Here is a 26,401-nt window from a genome sequence, read left to right as displayed (position 1 = left end):
GAATGCAGCCGGGGGGTTGGAGTACGAGTCTTAGAAAAGCTGTTATTTCACTTGGGTTCTTGTAGGATCATTGAGTTTGCAGAATTTTGGGAACCCCAGGATTTTAGGGTGGGGGTGACAGGAGTGGCAAAGGGAAGGACATGGGAAAGGGGTGTAAGAGCACAGCTTACGTCTCTGTGCGGCCCAAGCATGAAGACGATGGAGGTGACTAGTCTAAATGGGCAGTTGGGGTTGGCTTGTGAAGGGCCTTAACGACATGCCGCAGAGCATGGGCTTTTACCTTGTGTAGGATATTTGTGAAGGAGACGTTTTATCACATCCATGGTGGCAGTATGCAGGCTGGTAAGGAAGGGTGAAAATGCAGAGAAAAGAGGGTTTTCCTTTTGTATTTGAAGGACATTAGGGAAGAATCAGCAGATCATAGTCAATTGAGAGAAGATCTTGATAAGACAATAGAAAAATAGTAGGAATAAAAATTAAATCACAGAAGCAAGTCGAAACAAACCCAGAAGGAGTCTGATCGAGAACAAGCATTCAGGAGATAGGGTTACCAAATAAAGTCAGGATGCCCAGTTAAATTTGAATTTTAGATAAATAATGAATAATTTTTTTAGTGTCAGTATGCCCCATGCAATTTTTGAGACATACTTTCACTAAAAACTGTTTTTTGTTTATTTGAAATTCTGATTTAACTGGGTGTCCTATTAACGCAGTAATCAGTATGATAAAAAGGTTATGAAAAGGCCTGGTGGTCAGACTCAGTGATCTGATCCTTCTTTTGATGATATTGATGATAGAGTGTAACCACATATGTTTGGAGGTGTGAGGTGTAGGCCTTAGTGAAGCATTTATATATATCACAGGGAGAACCTTTTGGGAAGTCTTTTCTATATTTAAGTGACTGGTAAGGATTTCACTTTAGGAGATTTAAGTTACTTGATCAAGAAGAAAAGCGGAACTGTAGAAAAGAAGGGAAAATTCAAACTATTGAAAGCATCTAACACTCAGCAGACTAGATGGAAAATTCAAACTATTGAAAGCATCTAACACTCAGCAGACTGGATGGACAATGTGTTGTGTATTCCAGGAAACAAAACGGGGGTGTCCCTCCCGCTGAGAGGGGTCATCCAGTTTGCTTTATCAAGTGTGAACAAGGCAGGGCTGCCATTGTTGTGTATGCTCTTGGTATACAGTGGACCCTGTGTTCTGGCTTCTGTTTTTATTAGTACTGTAAAAACATTACAGAAACCCCAACAGTAAACACTTGCAAGAGTGTGAGGTCGTAGTCATATGACCTCACAGGGAGCCAGGTCCTTGGAAGCCCTAGTGGACCAGCAGACAGTGGAGATGGGGGATGAAGAGTCCTGGGAAGGGGCTTGTGAGAGGAAGCATGGCCCAGGCGCACCCTTGGCTCCAAGATATGGGTTCTTGGTGTCTGTCGTACTGCTGGTGAGTTGGTATTGCCATCATACTGCCAGGCTTTCTGACTTAAAAGGGGCAATCTCTGTTTTTGTTCATGTTCTTCCATAAATTGTGAGTGGGGCAGAATGAAGCCATCTAGGAATGGAAGTATTTATCTTCATTTTATTCCTTATTTTCCTTTTTACTGGAGGTTTTCTCAAGAAGATCCAGAGAAGTCTGGTTCATACACATTTTTAAATTACCTCCTTCTGGTGAATGTGAGGAAAATGAGGTGAAATAGACTGGGCAGGATAGGAGAAAGAGGCAGCAAACATGAGGAATGAGAAACATAAGGAATAGGAATCAATACCGCATTTAAAAAATACAATGTCGTTAGGATAAGTCTGTTGTATTTGAACAACATCTTTGCAGTACTATGTATGTGGTATAATTACTTTTTTTTATGGAGTGATTAAATACATGCCGTGAATTTGCCCTGAGAAGTGAACAATGCTAAGTAGCAGTTTCATTAAGAAGAAAATCCTTTCTTTGCCATTGTTTTTTCTACACAATAGCTAATATGCAGAGTAAGAGAACGCACGGGAGCACAACCCCAGGGATTTTCTTTTCATAATTATAAAAACTACTTGATTGTAACTCAACTAGTCGATTGTAACTCAACTAGTTTTTAGAGTAAATATTTTACATTTTCACCACTTATTTAGGAAAACACAAAGTGTGAGCTGACCTTTAAAAGAAATGTCCTCTATGAATTTACTTACAGGTTTGCTGTATATAAAAATTTAATATCCAGTTTTCTGATAGCGTAAATTTCACAAAACTGGCTGGTAATGTGAACTTTATAAAGGAAAGTTTAGGATGAAAAAAATATTTAAATGTATTTACACGAAGAATTCATCATAATGAAGCAACTTATTTTAATTGGTGGGTATTTCTTTTGGAAAATTGTTTAAGGTGGCTGATTGCTTAGGGAGGGTTACCAAACATCTTGGTTTGCCTGAGTCAGTTCCGATTTGTGTCTGTTGTCTTGGTGTTGACTATGGTTTAGCATTTGACTTTGACTTTAAAAAAATGAAGTATTATCATTAATAGTTTCAGTAGAATAAGCCAGCATGGGTTTGTAACCTTCCACTTTGTACTTCCAGCTTCTCCACAGTCTCATCTGGAATGCTTGAGTTGACGTGTGCATTGAACAGAAATTTCACATAGTTGAGTCTAAAAGACTATGTGGGATACTCTCTCTCCCTTTTCCCTCCCCTTACAGCTCCTTTCAGAGATAGCTTGTGCAGTGCTTGCTGATAAGTGAGCTTGGAGAGGGGCTGCTAGAGTCTGGCAGTGGTTGGGGACTCCGGGGACTCCACAGCCCCCAGGCGCTCCTTGGTGCACCAGCTGGTTGTGCAGTAGCCCAGCTGCACTGAGTGATAGTGAAGCTGCCAGGCTACCACTTAGTTGGTGGATCAGTGGGAAATGGGAAATTGTAAGTTACGTAGAACAAGTGACAAAATAGAGATTAAGCAGTTCTGTTTAAAAATGTCTTCAGTTTGCTGTAATGATTTTTATAAGTTTACAACTAATTTTTTTTATTGGTAATGCTTTTTTTTTTACCTTGTAACAATTATAACTACATATTTAATGATTTTATCATCCCTGTTTCCTTTTCAGAGTGTCCTGGTTTAGACAATAAATTGTTCTCTACTTACAATTCGGGCCAAGTTAAAGAGTTATGGGATAGGGCAAGGGCCTGCAGACTAGGATTCAGTGTAGCCTGGAATGACTTTTACATTTTTAAAGGTTGTGAAAAAACAACAGAAATAAAGAAGCATGTGTGACAGGGTCCTTATGTGGCCTGCAAGTCTGAGATATTTACTCTCTGGTTCATTGCAGAAAAATTCTATGTCTGCTTTACAGTCTACAGTAAGTGTGTTGGAAGACTGCTTAAGCACAAGTAGCTTACCATGAACATAGCTTTGTTCTGTTGGAAGTCCAAAGGAAGGTCTGGAAATCACAGTGTTCTTGGTTTTAGTGTTACAGATGCATGCTGCAGCACCTGGCTAGAGCAGAGGTTCTCACAATGTGGTTGTGTGGCTTCCTGAGGCCCTTTCAATGGGTTTGTGAGGTCAAAATTATTTTTATAATAACAGTGCAGCACTGTTTTCCTTTTTCACTGTGTTGATACACACTGATGGTACAAAAGCAATGGTGGGGGCCTTAGCACAAATCAAGGTAGTAGCACCAAACTGTTCTAGTTGTTACATTCTTCACTGCCATGCATTCAAAATAAAAATAAAGGGCAGGGCTTCCCTGGTGGCGCAGTGGTTGGGAGTCCACCTGCCGATGCAGGGGACACGGGTTTGTGCCCCGATCTGGTAGGATCCCACATGCCGCGGAGCGGCTGGGCCCGTGGGCCATGGCCGCTGGGCCTGCACGTCCGGAGCCTGTGCTCTGCGGCGGGAGAGGCCACAACAGTGAGAGGCCCGCATACTGCAAAAAAAAAAAAAAATTAATTAAAAATAAATAAATAAATAAAGGGCAGTTTCACCTAAAGATGTCCTTGATAAAGCAATACCAATTAATTGCTTTTCAACACTTGGGTACCTGCCTTTTTAATTTCACATGCAATGAAATGGAAAATATGCATGAAGTGCTCTCTAGGAACAGCACTCATGTAGTTTGAGTTGTGAGCTATAAACTAGTTGCTTTTTTCATGGAAATGCCATTTTCCTTCAAAGTCTGACAAACTGTGGTTTTGGCTAACATTTTCTTGAAAATAGAGTTACTTAATGACTTTAAGGAAAGCAACCGTCAGTTTTTGTTGCCAATGGTAAAACAAGTTTCAGTCAAAAATTAGAATTTTGGAAAACTTGTATCTACCACCAAAAGTTTAGCAGCTTCCCAGTACTTAAAGACTTTTCTGAGGATATTAGTGGTGACATTAATAAATGTTATTTTTTAAAATAATAAGATGTGTCAACAGATATTTTGCAAGTGACCAGTTCATGTGGCAGAATCATGCCTGGGTAAGATGCATTCAAAGTGTGAGATCTTTTTTTAAAAAATTAATGAATTAATTAATTTTTGGCTGTGTTGGGTCTTCATTGCTGCATGCAGGCTTTCTTTAGTTGTGGCGAGCAGGGGCCACTCCTCATCGCGGTTCGCGGGACTCTCACTGTCGCGGCCTCTCTTGTTGCGGAGCACAAGCTCCAGATGCGCGGGCTCAGTAGTTGCGGCTCATGGGCCCAGTTGCTCCGTGGCATGTGGGATCCTCCCAGACCAGGGCTCGAACCCGTGTCCCCTGCATTGGCAGACAGACTCTCAACCACTGTGCCACCAGGGAAGCCCGTGTGAGACATTTTTAATATGAGTACAAAAAGTTCATTGATACAAGTTTAGATTCTATATTGCAGCTAACTTTTAAGAGACTACTACCACTTGTTCTATTTTGGTATCATCATATGAAAAAAGAATATCCATAATTAAGGATATTAAAATACTCCTTATTTTTCTAACTAAATATTTCTGTGAGGCCAGATTTTCTTAATATTTTCAACCCAAATGATGTATTATTACTGAGTGAATGTAGAAATGGCTGTGAGAATCCAGCTGTCTTCTAGTGTGCCAGGCATTAAAGAAATTTGTAAAAGATGTAAATCACTGTTGCTTGTCTCATTAAATATTATGTTATTGTTTTGGAAAATATAGTTATTTTTAATAAAAATGTATTATTTATATTCATAAAATGGATTTATTATGTTTAAATGAATATTTAAATTTTTCTGTTTTAATTACTCATACAGTGAATATCACTAGATATAACCTACATACATAGAGGTCTTTGGAGTCCTCTATACTTTCAAGGATATAAACGTCCTGAGACCAAAAGGTTTGAGAACTGCTCATCTAGGGTTTAAGTAATCACTTCTCTAGTATGTTAAAATATAGCAACTGAAAATATTTTTATGAATAATTAAGCATAAGATGCTATCATTTAAAATAGTTTTTTCATTTGTTCTACAACACTGTGATAATTTCATTAGCTACTTTCCTTTTTGCCACACAAGGACAATCTTTTCTGTTCTTTTGTTTCCTTCTTTATCAATTCTCACAGCAATGCTGGGGTGAAAACAACGCTGCTAGATGCTCATTCTGAAATGGGGAGGACTGAAATTCTGGAAAAGGAAACCTCAGGAAGTCTCAGTAATGGTACCAGCAGCAACGTAGAAGCAGCCAAAAGGTTGGCCAAACGTCTTTATCAACTAGACAGATTCAAAAGATCGGATGTGGCAAAGCACCTAGGCAAGAAGTACGTCCCATTCCAAGGATGGTGTCTGAGTGTATCCTTGTAGGGGTGTGTGCGTGTTCTGATGGCTTCAATTTTAATAACCAAGTCTATTCTGTTTTCTTATAGCAATGAATTTAGCAAACTAGTTGCGGAAGAATATTTGAAGTTTTTTGATTTTACAGGAATGACACTGGATCAGTCTCTCAGGTATGATTAAACATCACTTCTGTTCTTCTTTGCTTCTAAATAATTAATTCTGAGGAGAGAAAATAATGTGCTGAAGCTAAAATCTGATTTTTATTTTTTTAAACCCACAGTTACTTTGTGATCTTAGCTCAGATTGTGTATTACAGATATTAAACATGGTGGAAAGTGGGAAAAATATATTGTTTTTATGAAATCACACATGAACTCATATCCTGCACCAAATAGACGACCTAGTAAAGAATGGTGGCAAAGTAAGTCTTGGAGAAATGGAATCTGTGGGAATTTGGTTTTTGAATGCCTTAAAAAGGCAGTTTACAGACTGTAGAATTAGATTTTCCCTAATCATTTTTTACAATAGCCAAATAGCCCTTTAAGACAGTACTTTGGAATTAACTAATGAATGGGATAAAAATGAATATCAACATAATAATCAGCAGAAAGTATCTGTAAAACTGTTTCAGACAGTAGCGCTTTTTGCTCATCTGTTCAAGTGAAGGTGTTGGAAACACACTGACCCTCACGTCTCACATGATACCATAGTATAAATTTCTAAGCTCAGCTGAAGGTAAAACCCAGTAAGCATTTAATCTTATAAACTTTATAACGTGTCACAGCCTGGAGGAATTCTGAGATCATCTTGTGTAGTGCTCTAGTGTTACAAATCAGGAAACTGAGGCCTGGGAGGTGAAGGGAGGATGCTCCGTTAGAATGCACAGCAGTGAGTTAGTCTCTGGCTCTTTGCGTGAATCAAGGGTACTCATAGGTTTGTCAGTGAAAACAGGTAAGGGTGCGGGAGAGAGCTGTATTTTTGCTTTGCTCTCTCATGTGGTTTATAAAAAAAGTTAAGAAAAATTAAAGTTAGATCAACATAATTTAGATTAACTACAGATAAGGAAGACAGCAACACTTTCATCATTGAAATATGTTTTATTGTATGTTTCTTTCAAAAGTAAGATTTCTTAAGGCATTTTAATTGATTTTTTCCTTCCCATCTCATGTTTAGATAAATGCATCTACTTTATCAAGTGAGAGTCCTGGATACATCTATAACAGACAGTACTCTCAGTGACTCTGATCTAGATAGATCTAGATTGGTATTCCTCATTTAAGAAATAAATTAGGGTTTTATTTTCCAATTTCTTCCTCATGTAGCAAGTTAATATATGGTGGTGATAATAGGCAAAATAAAATTAACAGAAATCTGTGCTAATGTAAAACTGATGAATTCATAAAAGTGCTAACAAAAGTTCAAGATGAAAAAAAATTACATGGGACTGAGTGAACTGATGAGGATGATTATAATTTTTGTGACTTTCTGTTTGAATAATAAAAAAAGTCTATTGTGCATAAGACGATATAATTGTAATTTTAATAGTGGGTCAGTGGTGATTACAGTCAAGTAACAAAATGACAAAAACCTGTGATCTTTGTCAAGTTTTAAAACATAGTCTACAGGGGACTTCCCTGGCGGTCCAGTGGTTAAGACTCCACACTGCCAGTGCAGGGGGCGTGGGTTTGATCCCTGGCTGGGGAACTAAGATCCCACATGCTGCAGGGCATGGCCAAAAAAAAAAAGTTTAAAACATAGCCTACATGGTTATGCATCCAGACTCTTGTGTTCTTTAGTTTTTATCCGACTGATCTTTTAAAATGGCTGCTTGACACTTAACGTATGTGGAAATCACCCACCTTCCCAAGGCTTTTTTTGATGTATTGGCCACCATGTTATTGCTCTGTCATCTTTTATATAGACAGTTCCTATAATATAAACATCAATATAAATTTATATTGAATGGCCATCTAGTAAGTGATTTAAAAAAATCTTACTTTGTATTGTTAATTTCTTATGTTTAAATGAATTAACTTTAACCATCAAACATAGAGAGTATGGTAACATTTTCAAAAAATTCACCTTTTCTCCCTTAATTCTTTTTTAGGTATTTCTTTAAAGCATTTTCTCTTGTGGGAGAAACCCAAGAACGAGAGAGAGTTTTAGTACACTTCTCCAATAGATATTTTTATTGTAACCCAGATACCATTGCTTCACAAGGTAATCTGATGGAAATGCTTGAATTTCTTTCTTATAACAAGGGCTATTTTCCTCAATGTGAAGGTTACATTTTATTATGGAAAATATGGAAACTTATACAGAAGAAAATGAAAATCATCTAATTATCTCTAATTACCTAGAGATAACTGTTACTAACAGTTTGATTTACTTTCTTCTAGTCTATTTGTACAATATTTTATGTCAAATTGGAATCAGTACAGAGTTTTGTTTCCTACTGTCTTTCCCTTTCATTGTGAGCATTTTCTCATGTTATCAAATATTCTTTACAAGCCATGATGTTTAATGGCTGCATGATATTCTTTACTCTTGTTTTAGTTACTTTTACTCCATTTTTCCAGTTCCATAGTATGACAGTATACTTTCTTTAAATTGCTCATGGTTTGTCACTGAGATTTTATGTCAGTGTGCATTGTAATAAGTGAAATGCTAGTTTTCTTCTTTCTCCTTCCTATACACTGATCTCTAAGCTTCTTGATGAAGTGCATGTATAGTTTTATGGTTAGTTCTGGAAACATTTGCAAATCTCACTGGAGTTTGTGATGTGTCTCTGGTGCTTTTTTTGGACATTCATTATTACAGCACTGACCACTGACTCTGGTTTATGATTTTAATGAACTATATTTGTGTTTACTATTTTAAAAAGCAACTTTAAACTATTTAATTTTTGATATACCCTATGAAGAGAGGTCATTTCTCTGTTCAATTCTTGTAATAAAGCAAAGTTTTCAGGGTTTGAAGTCAAGCATATTCACTTACCATTGGAGTATCTTTCATAAACTTACAAGTTCTGGCATAAATCACTGAGACTAGATGCACTAGAAATTATACTTATCTCTTAGCTTCCGTATTGCCGGTTAACGTTGTGTCAGTGTACTTTATATTGACTCAAGTGATTGCTCCTGCTGCCTCTGCCCTGCGGGCTGTAGCTAAATTAACTGATTGTTAAAGTCACATTCCTATCCGTAAAACAGGAACTGTCTTTATTCCTTTGACTATATATAGACCATTTATTCACTGTCGTATCACTGTTGGCCTTGACTAGAGAATGAAAGGTATAGAAGTGGATTGTTTTTATTAGAACCTTCTTCAAATCTAAGAAGACGTTGACATTACTAAGTGAAACAAGGACTACGGATTTGTGTACTCAATTGGTTGTTGATAAGGGTATTTGAGAGTTAGCTGCTCAGTTTTATAAATATATTCAAGAATTTGTTTTATATGTATTTATAATACTGGAATACATACACTTTTAAGCATTTAGTAGCATCTACTTAGAGACAGTCCACTTAAGAGAAATCACCTACTGAACTCAGAGGCATAGTTTGGAAGATAAGCTATCTTTAATTCATGAATTCAGTAGTTGGACAAGCTTTTTTGTATATTTAGTATAAATAAGATTTTTCTGCATCTGCAACTGCTATTGTCTACTCTACTTGGATTGAAAATTGCAGGGAGAGAATAAGAACTAATCCTAAGGTTTGGAAGTGAGAAGCTTAACTCTTAGTGCTTTTTCTTTTCCTTTCTAAAGTAAGAAGAGAAAGTGATGTTTCCATATAAGTGTGAAATGACCTTGCTGGTTTGGGTAACTTTTTTCCCCTAAATATTAATTTTTAAATCTTCAGTGATTATTTCAGTATTTCACTTTTGTCTGATCCATAGCATCCTGGACCAGTCAACCTAAATGTTGCCTTTAAAGAATGGCAAGAAAAAGGATAACTATTTCTGTCTATATATTTTTAGCCAGAGAACTAATACCCAAAGAGTAAACATTGGAAGATGCAAATCTTGGTTTTCTTTAACTTTTGCTTCTTTCCTAATTCACTTTCTTCCCAGAAAATAAAAAAAGTAACAGTATTAAATAATTTATTTTCATTTCTATATCTTATAGAAAATTGAGAAACTTTAAATAAAAAAGATAAATATTATAATTTTACTATCCAGAGATAAAAATCTCTTTTAATATTACATTATATATCATTCTAGATGTATTATATTTAAATAGAATCATACTGCATATAATGTGTTTTTCATGTAATACTTTATTGTAAAATATCTTTCCATTTCAACATGTATACTTGGACCACATTTTTAATGACTTCAACATAACAGAATTGTGTTTTAGGTGGGTTGTATTTACTCATTCCCCATTGTAAGCAGTCTTTCTTTAGATATCCTTGTGTTTTGGGTAGCTCCTTATTTCATTAGTATAAAGCCCTAGAAGTAGGTTTGCTGTGTCAAAGGACACTGTTTCAAAGCTTTAGATATATACTATCAAATTGTCCTCCAGAGGTAGGAATAATTTACTTCATCACCAGTAGAGTCCAAATCTGTGCATTGAGATCCTTTTAATAACTTTTTCTTTATCTATTTTGTGTTTCCCCAAATGAATATGATTAATTTTGTCTAGCCACAGTATTGCGTTTTCATAGGTTCTTAATTAAGCATAGGTATGCTATTTTAATGATACTGAGGAGTCCAACAGGCAATAGTGAATTTATGCTTTCTGTCCTTGTCTCTTTTGTTAGATGGAGTCCATTGCCTCACCTGTGCAATGATGCTTCTTAACACAGATCTCCATGGCCATGTAAGTGTAGGTGTGTGAAGAGCTGTCTTACAGAGCTCCAAAATATTTTGGGCTTATCTTTGCTTCTGTGTTCATACGTGTTTATCCTCTGCCTCCCTTTACCTCGTTCTCTACATGGCAGGTAGGTAAGCATAAACCTTTGGAAAAAGAAATAACTTATTCTACATGCTAGCACTGAACACAATTTTAAGTGAATTCCGTACGCCTACACGTCTGGAGTTGTTCTAGCTGTAATGTGTGTTCTGTATCTTCTTTCTCCACTAGATGGCAGAGACAGAGCTTTTATTTATGTTTTTTGTTTTTGTTTTGTTTTTTCGTTAGCTACTAGGGTTGATATAGAATAGTGGAAAGAGGATATAAGTTAGATCTGAAAGTGTCGACTATGTTTTCACTAAATATAGTAGTAAGTCTTAAAACTCAGACTTTTTTACACTCCTCAACTTACCTGTCTTTTGCTAGTTGAAATATCAAGGTAATCTACCGTCTCATCTTCTATTTAAAGTATAGGATGAATTTACAGAATTTAGAATTGTATGTAAACTTTCACCTTTCATAGAAGTGGAATTTTAGCATTTACTTGAACTGTTCATATTAGAGAAAATAAGAATGTTTTAGTTAAATATAGATCAACATGTACTTAGCACAAAAATTATTTCATAGTCCCAGGTCCATTTATTTTGAAGAGAAAATCATGTTTCTTATAATTAAAGAGTCTACATCATCCCTTGATTTGCTGTATGATTTATCTTACAATTAAGAAACCACATTAAAAGAACTAAAACTTAGATATTGGTCCTAATTTGTTCTACCATTCCAAAAGGTCCCACCTTATTTTAAACATGGTGCTCCTCTTTAAGAGAGGCAAAATGGAGCTGTATGGGGTCATTAAGATGGACTGAGGGGGGAAGAATGGTTCTACTGTCGAGAAAGTGAAGGAGAAGATACAGTGATAGAATCATAATTTCAACATCGTCTTCACAAATCTCACAATACTCAACTAGGAAATTCCTTCTGCAGTTTGCAGGAGGTGAATTTAGAGCACGTTAGTGACTTGTAGGCATATGTAACTTGTGTCCTGAGATTATATAGGCTGAAAATGTAGATGTTCTCAGGGGACATTTGTGGATAATATGTCTTGTGGAAATGAAGGTACTGGGATTCCCACAGTGTGAGCCTTGAAATGAGTGTTAGAGCCTAATATTCATTCAACTTGATATGGGGACGACCAATCAGTGTACTGTCCTAACCTCTGTTTTCCTGTTAACAGTGAAGCACATTTTCATTGCTTTCTTCTCTGTTCATCTTGTGATAACAGCTGCAACTCTGTCCCCTTCTTTTCCTCCCACTCAATTTCTTAACCTAACTATCAGCTGAAGGAAACACTTTTGATTATGCTTGTCCACATATAAACATTAATCCAAGCCAGTGCGTCCCAGCACGAGGAATCATCTTCACATTGGATATCTTGAGGTCCCATCCACATATGATAGTTGTGCATTTACTCTCTTTTGACTGAGAAAATGTGTAATAATGAAAAAAAGAATCCAGTAACAGTTCGATTCTTATTTAAAGGTTGGGGATGTCATAGAACTTCTATGGAGGTTGCTAGATTTGTGGGGATTTATTTCTATTAAAAGCTGGATTGCTTTTTAAAAAGCTAATATTGCTTTAATAATACTTTCAAATAAACATGTGTCTTATTAATCACAATAATTTGAAGCATAGCAGTAAATAAAGGTGTGAGGTTTGTTATTTATTCAGATAACTCCGCATGCTTGATGTCCAAACAAGCCATGGGCACCCCAGGGCCTCTTGTACACAGGTTCAGAACCACAGATCTTGGATTTGCTTTTGTCTTCCACATTTGAGGAATTAAAAGGAGTTTAAATGATGCACTTCTTTTTGGCAACTAGGATATAAGAGACAGTTTATATAAATGAACAGTTTAATATTATCTTGATTTATGCCAATCGTACATAATAACAACTGGCTATAGTGGCAGAATTACATATGAGGGAGAAAATTATGAATGCAAGTAAATCTCTCTGTATCGCCTTCAAAATCATGTTTTTAGTGATTATTAGTTATCAGGTTTGTTTTTAAAAATGTGTGCTACATACTTCGGATTGTCTGTCGTTTAAGTTTTGTATATTAGACTTTTTTTATTATATACAATGCATGCTGTTACAAGTCTGTTGAAAATATAGTCGCTATCATAAAAACTAACTGTGTGAAAATGTGTTTCTCTTCTTTTCCTCCTCTGGATTCATTTTAAAAATAAATTTTCCTTCTAGGTGGTAAGTTTTTAATTCATAATTCTGGATATAACTTCTCTTGCATTATGATTGCCTGAATTATGTTACAGTGTCTGACTTATTGAGAGTGAATCATTCATGAAGAGTATACAGTGAATTATTTCTAACATCTTCCCCTTTTCACCTTCTCCTTATGCTGTACTGCCTAGGTCATCACCTCTCATTACTTAGTCCAAAGCTGGAGTAATCCTCTTGGGAAATGAACCAATAAACCACTTCCCTTTTCTTCCCTACCATTGTGTCATAATAACAGTACAACAGCATGACCTTTCTAAGAAGTGCTGAGACAAGCTCATCCCATCCTCAGGCTTTCAGTGGGGGAGGTATAACCTGGGAGGTTCACTTCTTACAGCTGTTCTTTGTGAATCTGCCTGTGCTTAGGAATGATGTGTTGAAACTGCACTGGAATGGGCCTTTGTTCTTCCTGCTACTCTTAGTAATAGGGTGGTAGCAGGTATACTAATACAGTGAGTCTAATACAGTGTCATATGTTCCTTCCTTTTTTCTAACTTATTCTGTCATTAAAGAAACGCTTGTAGCATGTCCACTCCGTTCCAAGTTCCCTGCCATCTGGGTAAGGACCAGAGGCCATATCTCACTCTGGTACTGCTGGTGAGGCTAACCTCCCTTAGGTTAACTGCAGACGTGGTGGTAGGTAACAGAGGTACTGTGGTGGAGAAGCACCGGGGGTCTCTTAATTACACACCCTTCACTAAGTGGGCTCAGATGTTATGGTCATTTCACTGGAGCTAAGAATGGTGATTCCCTTCTGAACCTACCTTTAAAAATATGAATGATTTATCATTATTTTAGCAATAGTATGGACTTGCTTTTACTTTTCTGCAAGTGGTTTACTCACTTAGATTAAATAAGTATTTTATACTTGTGGTCACATTTGCTAAGTAATCTCTTATTTTTAAAATGCCTCTTCATATCTGAAATCTATATGTAAATTAGACTTTTGCACATACAGATCAATATCTATCAAAACAAACTGTGAGGCTTATTTTTCTCTTGCTATGTTGGAACTAAGGTGTATTGAATATTGTAACTATCAACGAGGAAAGAGTTGAAACTTTTTTTTAAAGCCTTGTATTTTATTGGAAACGGCATGAATAAAATGATTTATCATTTTAGAATAAACTCCAACCTTTTCCTTTTCTGGACTTATCTTCAGATGTGCTCTGTTAACTAAAAGTAGCTCTCTTCTACTTCAGTCATAGTCGAGCTTCAGCCTCCTGAATCTGAGGCTGAGGCTGAAGACAGGTAGCAGGGACAAGACAGTAGTCAGGAGCTTCTTACCAGGACTGGATCCTGAGATGGGGGGAAATTTTAGAAATAGAACTGAGTTGCAGCAGAGACTGGGGTGGATAGGGGCACAGTAGTTGGCCAGTGTCACAGCTAAAAGTTGGAAGAGACTCACAGGATGGTGCTGCCCAGGTCAGGCCATGGTCAGAGGCAGTAGCCAGGGCATTATTTTAAGTCAAGATTTTGTGACAGAATCTCCCCTTTAACACCGAGGCCTGGGATTTTTAGCAGCAGTTTTATCTGAGGTGTGTCTCCGCTTTCTAGCATTGACAGAGCCAGCCCACCCTGTGCATGGGGTGTAGCGAGTAGGGTGTGGTTTCTCTGGAGTGGTGGCTTCCTGTCTCGGGCTGGGCATCCTGCAGATGCTCTATCCTTGGGATACTTGGCGTGCGTCATCTTCAGTAGTCTGGCTTTGTTGTATGAGGCAGGACCTTACTGGCTCTTTTTGGTGTTGGGTTATAGGTTGGATAAGGGGTAAAACCAAGGCAAGTATACCATACTGGTAGGGGGAAGAAAGAAGTCAAGGAATAAAATGTAGGTTTTGTAACAGAATAATGTTAAGAAGGTGTGTGTAGTGTGTAGTTCAGTTTGAGATAGGTCATAGGAATTCATTATTTTTCAATCTGTAAACTACATTGATAATTGTGAGTTTCTAATTCATAGATTGGCTTTCTAGGATGCTAGAATTTTGAATGGTGGGTAAAATATTTGGTTTATTATCAGAAGTGGAAAATGACTGCTGTAAGAATTGTGATTCAAGACTTTTAATGCTTTTATTTTTCATATTGTGCTATCTTATATTTCCACCCTTAAAAGCAGCACAGATCTCCATGAGGTTGCTAGGTAGTTATTTAATAACTCAGGGACTCTCTGTGGGTTTCTGCGGCCATCTTCATTGTAACTGGCATCCGCTGTGAGTGCGTTTTGCCTCTGCCGTCCCTCCCTCCTGCAGAGCTGTCTTCTCTGTGGACCCCTCTTCGTGTCCATGCTACCGCATTTCCTCAGTGTCCTCTTCCAGGAGAGCCAGCCCTGGCTCTGAATTCTTTTTCTATCTGATTTCCAGCCGTGGGTGGTGTTTATTTCCATAAGCCTCCTTCCCTTGGAGTCCTCTTTTCCACCTCCCTGGTGCGGAGTCTTTCTTTCACCTCGTGGGGGCTCCCCAGCCACAGTGACTCCACCAGACTCTCATCACTGTCAAATTGGCAGCTGCCGAGATTTTAATAGGAATCCTTATTTAAGCATGTCAGAATTAATCATGCACTGGTGGATTTTCTTGGCTTCCATGACTCCTCAAAATGAAAGCCTTCCTGTACTTTTTTTTCTTTCCTCCATTCCTTTCTCCCTGCCCTTACCCCCTTCTCTTTCTTTTTTCACTTTTTTTTTGTAGTTTTACTTTTTTTAGAATCAGTTCATACTTATAAAATACAAGCTATAAAAGAATAGCTTTTATCAGTTGAGTCAGTGGGGCTCATTTAGGGGCCTCGGATTATCTCATTGATACATTATTCAACCACTTCATCCCTTCTCTTTCTTACCATTATGAGCTTTTCACATTTGCACTGCTCATTCGTAGATGGTGATAAAGGAAAGCAGATGAAACTCTGTTAAGTCAGGTTTTGCTCTTTCTTCCTGCAAATAGTTTGGGGAGGGAGGGGGAAATGAGGATGAGGAAGGTGACTGAAACCTCTGACCTCTAATCCCATTATTTTCTTTAATGCCTGTCTAGACAATCAAGTTAGAAGTAGAGGTTAGTCTTTGTAATTTGATAATGAGGGCAGTCTTTTTCTTTATCTTCTCAAATTTTAGAGAAACTACTTTCTATGAAGCAATGATAGAAGATGCTACTAAATACTTCTCAGTGTTCTCAGGATTCCTTTATACTCTTAAAATATTTCGAGGACCACCAAAAAGCTTTTACTTATATCTGATTTACCATATTAGAAACGAAAATGGATAATTTAAACATTTTATTAAATCATTTAAAATAGTATTAATAAACCAATTAAATGAATAACATGCTTTTTTATGAACAATAATTATTCTTAAACAAAATTTAGTGAAAATAATAGCATTTAAAATTTTTTGCCAATCTCTTTCATATTTGGTTTAATAGTAGACTGCTAGATTCTCTGCTTCTGCATTTTGTCTTTTGCAGTACATCACAAGTCATGTAGCTTCTAGAAAACTCCACTGTAACTTGTGAGAGACTGAAAAACGTTTTTATTATTATTATGAAAATAGGTTTGACCTCCTGGACACCCTGAACAGGATCCCTGAACCACACTTTGAGAAGCACTGTCTTGCAACATTATTTTCAGTTGCCATATATCTTTTTCTTCTTTATGCCATTTCTGGCTCCTTTTTCAATGGCAGTGTGTTACACAAGTGGTAGGAAAAATCCCAGTAATATTTCAAATATATCTAAAAGTTGAACTTTTAACACTTACATTAGCCTTGTGTTTGGGGTTTATGAAAGAATACTTTAAATATTATAGCTATAGTTTCCTGGTTTGGAAATTTACAAAGGATCCTGCTTTGCCAACTAATCATGTATAATTTAAAAAATGGACACCTGAGGGCAGCAGAACACAATTAAGCTTATTTGATAGCGATGCATACAAAACAAAAGCAAAATAGGAGCTTTTAGCAGAGCTCCAGAAGTGAAGTAATTACCAGATCAGTAGTATGCTTTTTCAGCACTTACTGTAACATGTTGCAGGAGGTGGAGTTGTCATGTGGGAGGGTATGCCTGCTGTGTTTTAATATTTCAAGATTTATGAAGCCAGATTTTACCAGTGGATCATGAGAGCTTTTAGTTTCTCTGAAAGCATGTTTTCCACAAAGTTTCCAGACTTTACGCTGTTAAAAATGAAACATTTTAGGATTATTTTGCTAATTCTTCAACCTTTCCATCAGAGTATATGCTGTGGGCTGCTTCCTGGTGAATGTGCAATTGAGATAGCCACCCTATCAGCAGCTTCCCCTTAGGGCTGAGTGTGGGTCATGTCTTAGCTGGAGCTTGGTAGAAGGTTCCATTCTCCTAGTTGTCAGGGAAGCATGCTGAAAGCAAAGACTTGGTCACACTTATGCTCAGCTTTAGATTATAGTTTGTATGGTGTCTAAGTGATATTGTTAAGAATGAAACTCTTCTTCTTAACTTTCCTCCTTTGCTGTCAGTTACCACTGAAGTTGGGAGTTGATTATCTGCTGGGGTGGGAAAAAATGCCACAACTTTAACAAAGGGAAAACCTGAAATTAAGGCACAGAATACATCAGGCCGCCTAATCTGCTTGCATGCCCACTCGTGGTTGTCCTCAGTACCAGTGCCGCTCCTTTTCCTTTTCTCATAGACTGAGCCGGCAAAGTGTGACCCACAAGCATGGTCGCGCTGATTTTCCCAACTTTTATTGGAACACGGCCACACACATTTGCAAACTAAAATGACGATGTTCAGTAGTCACAGGGACCTTATGGCCTGTGAAGCCTAAAATAGTTCTCATCTGGTCCTTTACAGAAGTTTACAGAACTTGTCTCTTCCAGATTCTTGCCCCTTAGTGTATGAAACCTTCTGCTCCCTCCCCCAAACGTAGTAGGGTTATGTTGAGGATGATCTTTTTACCTAACGTTCTAAATGTGAAATGTGTCCGAGTTGCGTTTTTCAGACATGATAAATTCATCAAAGAATTTCTCTCTAAAAGGAAACAAATGGATAAAACAACTCTTTCTTTTGTAAGAAAATATATTTGTAAATGGCAGTATAGTGATGTTGGGAGAATAGCCTTAAATTTGTTTGGGAATGTGAACCCCCAGTTTTGGTTTTTTTTTTTTTTTTAACTTTTTGATTAATATTTTGTCTCATTAATAATGGTACCTTAATTGGCTAAGTAGTCAAGATTTGGGCCTACCTGGTATTTTGGGATTTCAAATAAAATTCTTTTTATGGCTTTTCCATTTTAGATTTGGTTAATAATGCCTCCTGATTTTAAAGATAATGATCTACAGATTTATACTTATTGAGCATCTCAGATTTGATTGGAAATGTTACATTGATTTCAAAGGATAATTTTTGTGCCTCTCAGTGCATAAGGAGGCCTTTTCAAATCTCTATGCTTTATTCATTTAATGGGAAGGAATTCAGAATATAAGAAGGTTCTATGAAAACGCTGCCTTGGCATGCAACTGCCAGCATTTGTTTCAGAGCAGGCCTACTATTTTCCAAAGTCATGAATCAATTTCAAAAGAAAACAGAATAGGAAGAAGAGGATAGAACCATGATACTGTGTCTTTGATACCTATGAATTGTTGAGATACAAAGTCAGTGATTAAAGTTCACTTTGTTCAGTGGACAGTATTTGTTTGAATAATAGTCTTTCAAATTAATTGATACAATTTGGTATAACAAGGAGAAAAAAAAATCCAGGTCTCATAAGGACTGTTTCTTGATGATAAAGACTTCATTTTACTCTTATTCCCTGATAAAAATGGAATAAAAACTTGGGGAGTGTTTAAACACTGATGTCAGTAACATGCAAAATGGACTGACCTGACCCTTTGCTTTTGCTCCTAAACCTAGAAGAATTACCAGTGAGTCAGAGGAGGACAATAAATGGCAGATTTAAAGAGCCTCAACTAACCAAGTATTCCAGAAGTTGTTGGGCATCTTTGACCTATAGAAAGCCATGTATTTTGGTTATCTTTATTCCCTGCATTGGTCAGACAAATCAAGGCATATCTTTATTGCCTGCATTGGTCAGACAAATCAAGGCAGAGTGTTCCAGGTGATTGCACCCAGAACACTACCTTACTGTGGAGGACCCAAAGTGTTTGAATTATCTTTTGTTGGTCTGACTTTACATACCCGTTTCCCCCCCTAATTGCTATTTTCCTAATCGCTGTTTCAAAGTTCATGTGAGTCAAATTGATATCTTTATACTAATATAGGCAATGTTTAGTTACTGTGAAAGTATACAAAAGGCAATACCAAACAAGCAAGTAAATGAAATAAAACTGAATTTAGAATGAGTGTGATTTTATAAACTAAAATAACACCAGGGGCTTTATCATTATTTTTAAATGTTGTAAAACATAACAATTAAATGATGAAAGTTTTATTTACACCTTATCATAGAAATTCCTGGTGTCCTAAAGAAGCATTTTTGACTGAGTGATCTTTATACATACTGCTCATGAATCTGCCAAAAGAATTTGGAAAAAACTAGTAGCTTCTCATCCAGTTTAAAGTTGTCATCTAAATATTTTATTGTGTTAAGTAATTAAAACTTAACAAAAGATAATTTTTGATGTGGATGTTAATTATTGATATTAAAAATAGTCTTTCATTAGGGTCTAAAGATCACAGTCAGGGAGAAAGATTTCTAAATGACGGTACTTCTGAAAATCCGTTCCTCCAAAAAACAGTGAGAACACTAGCAAAAAATGGCCAAAATAAACATTTTCAGAACTCTGGATATTAACCAGGATGCTTGTAACAATCTAAAGACTTTATTGGAGGAAAAAAATAAAACCCAGCTGAATTTCCATAAGAACAGAAAGCTTTGTTCTGTTTCCACTTATCCTGTTTACCATTCCCCTCTCCCCAGCTCCAGAGTAATCTTGAAAACCAGTAGCCTCACAGTCACAGTAGCTTTGAAAACCAAAAGCCTAGCATCCACTGGAATGGGCAATTTGGAGCTCTCCTCAAAGCCCCATTCCCAGGGAATTGTCATTACGTGTATGTGACATGTCTGGCAGCTCCCTGGAAAATCATCACTTGCATAGCTTGTTTTTCTTTGATCTGACTCTGCGTTCACTCACTGAAAACAGTCTTCTCCCCAGAGTATGTGGCAGTTGTTCAACACTGCTGCTGCCTGGGATGGTGGTAAACAAGAGGCTGACAAACAAGAGGCTGACCAAGAAACTCAAAAGGAAAAGCTGGGAAATAAGATACATAAAGGGGGCTTTGGTAAGCTCTGAATATATTTGGGAATCTGTGTCTACCTGCCCAGGAAAAAACTTGAGAAGACCCTAAGTTCTCACTTCTGCCTGACTTTGAGATTTTGCACAAGCAGAAAGTGAAGCCTCAGACAGATTTGTGAACCACCTCCTGGAGCCTCAGCACATGCAGAACCCCACGGCACAGGCTGACTACTTCCTGGTTCAGAGTGTTTAGGGAACCTCTGTCCAGTAATAGATTGACTGCTGAGCTAACTGAGCAGAGACTTCAGTGGCCACACACAGCAAAGAACATAGACTTTACAGAATTAGTTCAGGAGAAGCAAGTAAACAGTGACATCGAAAGATGGGGAGGGGAAGGAACCTGATTTACAGAGTGGCTGTATTATGTTATTTAAGATTTCTAGTTTTCAACAAATAATTTTGAGACAAAGAAATAGGAAAGTATGGCCCATACATAGTATGAATAGCAGTCAATAGAAACTGCCTCTAGGAGAAGCCAGGTATTGGACATGAAAGATTAGAAAAATGGATTAAAAGCATCTAACTATGTCTACAAAAGACACACTTTAGATTCAGAGACAAGTAAGTTGAAAGTAAAAGAATGGAAAATGTACTACTGGGCTAACAGTAATTGAAAGACAGGTGGAGTGGCTCCATTAATATAAAAAAAATGTATGTTAAGACCAGAATTGCTAGAGGCAAAGACAGACATTTTATAATGATAAAAGGGTCAGTCCACCAAGAGGATATAACAATTCTAAGGTATAGGCACTTCATAACACAGCCCTGAAATACATGGATAAAAAGCTAACAAATGGAAGGGAGACTATGTACTCAACACCAGAGCACCTACACATATAAACCAAATATTAACAGAGCTAAAAGGTGAGAGAGTGATTCAGCTGACTCTTGAAACAATGTTTGAGCTGGGGCACCGACCCCCCCTCCCACCCCCGTGCAGTTGAAAGTCTGCGCGTAATGTTTAACTTCCCCGAAAGTTAACTACTAATAGCCTACTGTTGACCTGAAGCCTTACCAATAATGTAAACAACACATATTTTGTCTGTTGTATGTATTACATACTTTATTCTTACGATAAAGTAAGCTAGAGAAAAGAACATGTTATTAAGAAAATCATAAGGAGGAAAAAATATATTTACTGTACTGTAAGTTTATGAACTTAGTGGTATCAGTAAATACAGTACAGCAAATGTATTTTCTCCTCCTTATGTTAAACTTATAATTATCATTAAGCTTATCACCTGTTTATAAGATGAATTCTCTGTCAGTACCTACATCAATATTGTCTTATGTGGTACAAAATGCTATAGGTGTTACATGTATTAATAATGCCAGACATCAAAAGGAAAAGATAATGTGAAAAAGAAATTCATATTTATTTACAGGTGTAATGATTCATGCATTGATAACAAAGAAGCAGCAATAAGATTGCTTCATGGTAGCCTAGCCTGTACACTAATGAATAAATTGTTATAAAATTTTTATGGCATACAGCATTACAGTCATTTATAATATAGTATTAGAAACATTGCTACATTAAAAAAAAAAAGCACTTCCCTGTGATGATAGGCTGTGAGCTATGTGGTTTGTCTGAGATTTTTACAAATTGCTGCAAATCTCCAAAAAATTTTCCAGTGTATTTATTGAAAAAAATCCATGTGTAAGTGAACCCATGGAGATCAAACTCATGTTGTTCAAGGGTCAGCTGTATAATACTACTTGGAGACCCCACTCTCACCAATGGATAGATCATCCAACAGAGAATCAAAAAGGAAATAGTGGATTTGAACAACACTATAGATCAATTTGATCTGACAGACATATATAGAATATTCCATTAAACAGCAGCATGATACATATATTTTTAAGCACACATGAAACAGTTTCTAGGATCATGTTATGCACAAAACAAGTCTCAGCAAATTGAAGATGATAAAAATTATATCAGGTATCTTTTCAGACCACAAAAGTGTGAAACTAGATATTCATTAATAGGAGGAAAGCTGGAAAATTCACAAACACATGGAAATTAAACAACATACTTCTGAGCAACCAGTGGATCAAAGAAGAAATTAAAAAGGAATGAAAAAGTATCTTGAGACAAACAAAAGTGGAAACACAACATACCAAAGTGTATGGGATGAAGCAAAAGCAGTTCTAAGAACAAACTATAGCTATAAGAAAATAGGAATATCTCAAACAATCTAACATTACACCTCAAGGAGCTAGAAGAAGAACAAAGTAAGCCAGAGTTAGCAGAAGGAAATAAGAGTAGAGCTAAGATAAGAGCAGAAATAAATGAAGTGGAAAATAGGAAAACAATAGAAAAGATTAATAATACTAAGAGCTGGCTTTTTGAAACAAAATTGACAAACCTTTAGCTAGACTAACCAAGACAAAAAGAGGACTCAAATAAATAAAATTATAAATGAAAGAGGAGACATTACAACAGATAACACAGAAATACAAAGGATCATAAGAGACTACTGTAAATAATTATATGCCAATAAGTTGGGCAACCTAGAAGAGACATAAATTCTTAGAAACATATAGCCTATCAAGACTGAATCAAAAATAAATAGAAAACCTGAACAGACCAATAATGTGTAAGGAGACTGAATCAACATCAAAAACCTCTCAATACAGAGAGGCCTAGCACCAGATGGTTTCACTGGTGAATTCAAATATTTAAAGAATAATTAATGCCAGTCCTTCTCAAACTTCCAAAAAATTCAAGAGGAGGAGGGACTCCTTCCAAACTCATTTTACAAGGCCAGCATTACCTTGGTACCAAAACCAGATAAAGACACTACAAGAAAATCACAAGCCACTGATGGATATAAATGCAAAAATTCTCAACAGAATACTAGCAGACTGAATTCAGCAGCACATTATAAGGATCATACACCATGATCAAGTGCCTCATCCCTATGAGGCAAAAGTGTTTCAGCATACACAAATCAATAATCATTAATAGACTGAAAGGTTAAAAATCATACAGTCATCTCAATAGATACAGAAAAAGCATTTGACAAAATTCATTATCCTTTCATGACAAAAATTCTCAATAAATTGGGTATAGAAATGTACCTCAACATAATAAAGCCCATACGTGACAAGCCCACAGCTAACATCATACTCAGTGGTGAAATGTTGAAAGCTTTTCCTCTAAGATCAGGAACAAAGCAAGGGTTTCCATTCTCACCACTCCTATTCAAGTCAGTAATGGAAATCCTAGCCAGAGCAGTCAAACAAAGAAAAGAAATAAAAAGCATCCAAATTGGAAAGGAAGAAGTAAAATTATCTCTTTTCTTAAATGATATAATCTTAAAGATAGAAAACCCTAAAGACTTCACACACAGAAAAAAAAAACCTGTTAGAACACAATATACAAAAATCAGTGTGTGTTTCTGTACACTAAGGATGAATTCTCTGAAAAAGAAATAAAACAATCCCAGTCACAATGGCATCAAAAACAATAAAATACTTATGAATAAATTTAACCAAGGAGATGAAAGATCTGTACACTGAAAACTAAAAGACATTGAAGAAAGAAATTGAAGACACGAATGGAAAGATGTCCCATGTTCATGATTGGAAGAATTAATATTGTTAAAATGTCCATACTACGCACAGCCATCTGTAGATTCAGTGCAATCTCCATCAAAATTTTAATGGCATCTTTTTTTTTTTACAGAAATGAACAAACAACCCTAAAATTTGTATGGAACCTCAAAAGACCCCAAATAGCCAAAACAACAAAGCCATATGCATCACACCTCCCAGATTTCAAATTATACTGCAAAGCTGTACTATTCAAAACAGTATGGTACTGGCATAAAAACAGACACATAGACCAATTGTACAGAATTAAGATCCCAGAAATGAATCCACACATCTATATAATCAATTAATATTTGAAAAGGTAGCTAAGAATGCTCAGTGGTATAAAGATAGTCTCTTCAGTGAATGGTGTTGGGAAAACTGAATAACCACATGCTAAAGAATGAAACTGGACCCTTATATCACTCAAAAAATTAGCTTGAAATGGATTAAAGATTTGAATGTAAGACCTGAAGCTATAACACTCTTAGAAGAAAACATAGGCAGTAACCTCTTTGACACTGGTCTTGGCAGTGGTTTTTTGACTCTGACACCAAAAGCAAAAGCAATAAAAGCAAATTAATAAATGGGACAACATCAAACTTAAAACCTTCTGCACAGCGAAGGAAATCATCAACAAAAAGAATAGGCAACCTATGGAATGCGAGAAAGTATTTGTAAATTGTTTGTCTGCTAAGTGGTTAATAATCAAAATACATAAGGAACTCATACAACTCACTAACAATAATAATAATCTGATTAAATGGGCAAAGAAACTGAATTTTTCCAAGGAAGATATACACATGGCCAACAGGTACATGAAAAGATGCTCATCATTATTAATCATCAGGGAAGTACAAATCAAAACTGCAGTGAGTTATCACCTCACAATGAGCTATCTCTTCACACCTGTTAGAATGGCTGTTCTCAGAAAGACAACAGTTAACAAGTGCTGGCAAGGATATGGAGAAAAGGGAGCCCTTGTATACTTTTGGTGGGAATGTAACTTGATACAAGCCATATATGGAAAACAGTATGGAGGTTTCTCATAATTAAAATAGAACTACCATATAATCCAGCAGCCCCAGTTCTGGGTATATAGTCAGAGGAAATGAAATCACCATCTCTAAAAGATGCCCATGCTCCTCTGTTCACTGCAGCGTTATTTACAGTACCAAGGCATGAAAACAGCTTAAGTGTCCAGCTACGGATGAATGGGTAAAGAAAATGTGAGATAGATGGGCAGGTAGGTAAGAAGATAGATAGATAATGCACACAATGAAATATTACTCAGCCATAAAATAGAAGGAAATCCTACTGTTTGTGACAACGTGGATGAACCTTGAGGGCATTATTCTAGTGAAATAAGAGAAAGACAAATATTGTGTGATCTCATTTATATGTGGAATCTAAAAAGAAAATGCACACATATAGAAACAGCAAATTGGTGGTTGCCAAGATCAGGTATGTGTGGGGGAAATGGGTGAAGGTTGTCAAAGGGTACAAACTTTCATTTATAAGATGGATTAGTTCTCAGGATCTAATAATGCACAGCATGATGATTACAGTTAACAGCACCGTATTTGGAAGTTGTTAAGATCTTCAGAGTTGTCACCACACACACGAACATGTAAATATATGGAGAGCTGTATGTGTTAATCTTATTGTGGCAATCATTTTGCTATATGTACATTTTGCTATATGTACATATGCTATATGTACATATGTTAAATCATTATGTTGGACACCTTAAACTTACAGAATGTTATATATCAATTATATCAATAAAGCTGAGAGAAAAGAAAGAAAATGCACTCATAGAAACAGAGAGTAGATTAGTGATTGTCAGGGGCTGAAGGATGGAGGAAATAGGTAAAGGTGGTCAAAGCTTATAAACCTCCAGTTATAAGATGAATGTGTTCTGGAGATGGTGCAGCATGGTGACTACAGTTAATGATACTGTATTGTGTACTCGTAAGTTGCTAAGAGAGTAGATTTTAAAAGTTCTCATCACACACACACACCAAAGGTAACTATGTGAGGTGATAGATGTGTTAACTAACCTTACTGTGATCAATTTGCTATACATGTGTAGAAAAACATCACTTTGGACGCCTTAAACTCACACAATGTTACATGTCAGCTATATCTCAGTAAAGCTGGTGGGAGGGGAGAATTAAAGGGAGAAATAGACAATTTAACAATAGTTTGAGGCTTCAGTACACCACTTACAATTATCTTTAGAATAACTAGGCAGAAATCAACGAAGCACACTCTGTAGCACACTCCACTCAGCAGCAGCAAAATATGTATTCTTTTCAAGTACACATGGAATATTTTCCAAGATAGAACAAAAAGTAAGTCTCAGTAAGTTGAAAAGGAGTGAAAATATACAAAGTATGTTCACTGAGTACAATGGAACGGAATTATGTCATTAACAGTGAAATTTGTGGAAATTGAACAATACATTCCTAAATAACTATGGGCCAAAGATGAAATTCACAAGGGAAATTTAAAAATACTCTGAGACAAATGAAAATTAAATGCAGCATAAAACATATGAGATGCAGCTCAAGCATTGCTAAGTGGCATATTTGTTGCTGTAATTGCTTATATTAAAAAAGAAGAATGATCTC

The 26,401-nt window shown here is 36.4% G+C and overlaps 1 protein-coding gene across 8 annotated transcripts in view; it reads left to right on the top strand.

Moving 5' to 3' along the window:
• The window catches only part of PSD3 (pleckstrin and Sec7 domain containing 3), a gene marked incomplete at its 3' end in the record, with an annotated part of 575,664 nt that overhangs the window by 265,261 nt on the left and 284,002 nt on the right, over positions 1-26,401 (top strand). For all 8 annotated transcript variants that reach the window (XM_082608415.1, XM_082608413.1, XM_082608414.1 and 5 more), the window contains 4 exons: positions 5,528-5,722; positions 5,828-5,908; positions 7,846-7,958; positions 10,505-10,563. In XM_082608415.1, the coding sequence (XP_082464541.1) occupies positions 5,528-5,722; positions 5,828-5,908; positions 7,846-7,958; positions 10,505-10,563 (448 nt within the window). The remainder of the gene's footprint in view (positions 1-5,527; positions 5,723-5,827; positions 5,909-7,845; positions 7,959-10,504; positions 10,564-26,401) is intronic.

This window comes from Mesoplodon mirus (assembly GCF_964341445.2).
Source record: "Mesoplodon mirus genome assembly, chromosome: 20".
NCBI classification, from domain to species: Eukaryota; Metazoa; Chordata; class Mammalia; order Artiodactyla; family Ziphiidae; genus Mesoplodon; species Mesoplodon mirus.
The sequence above is the reverse complement of the archived record's forward strand: the minus strand, read 5'-3'. Positions and strand labels throughout refer to the sequence as shown.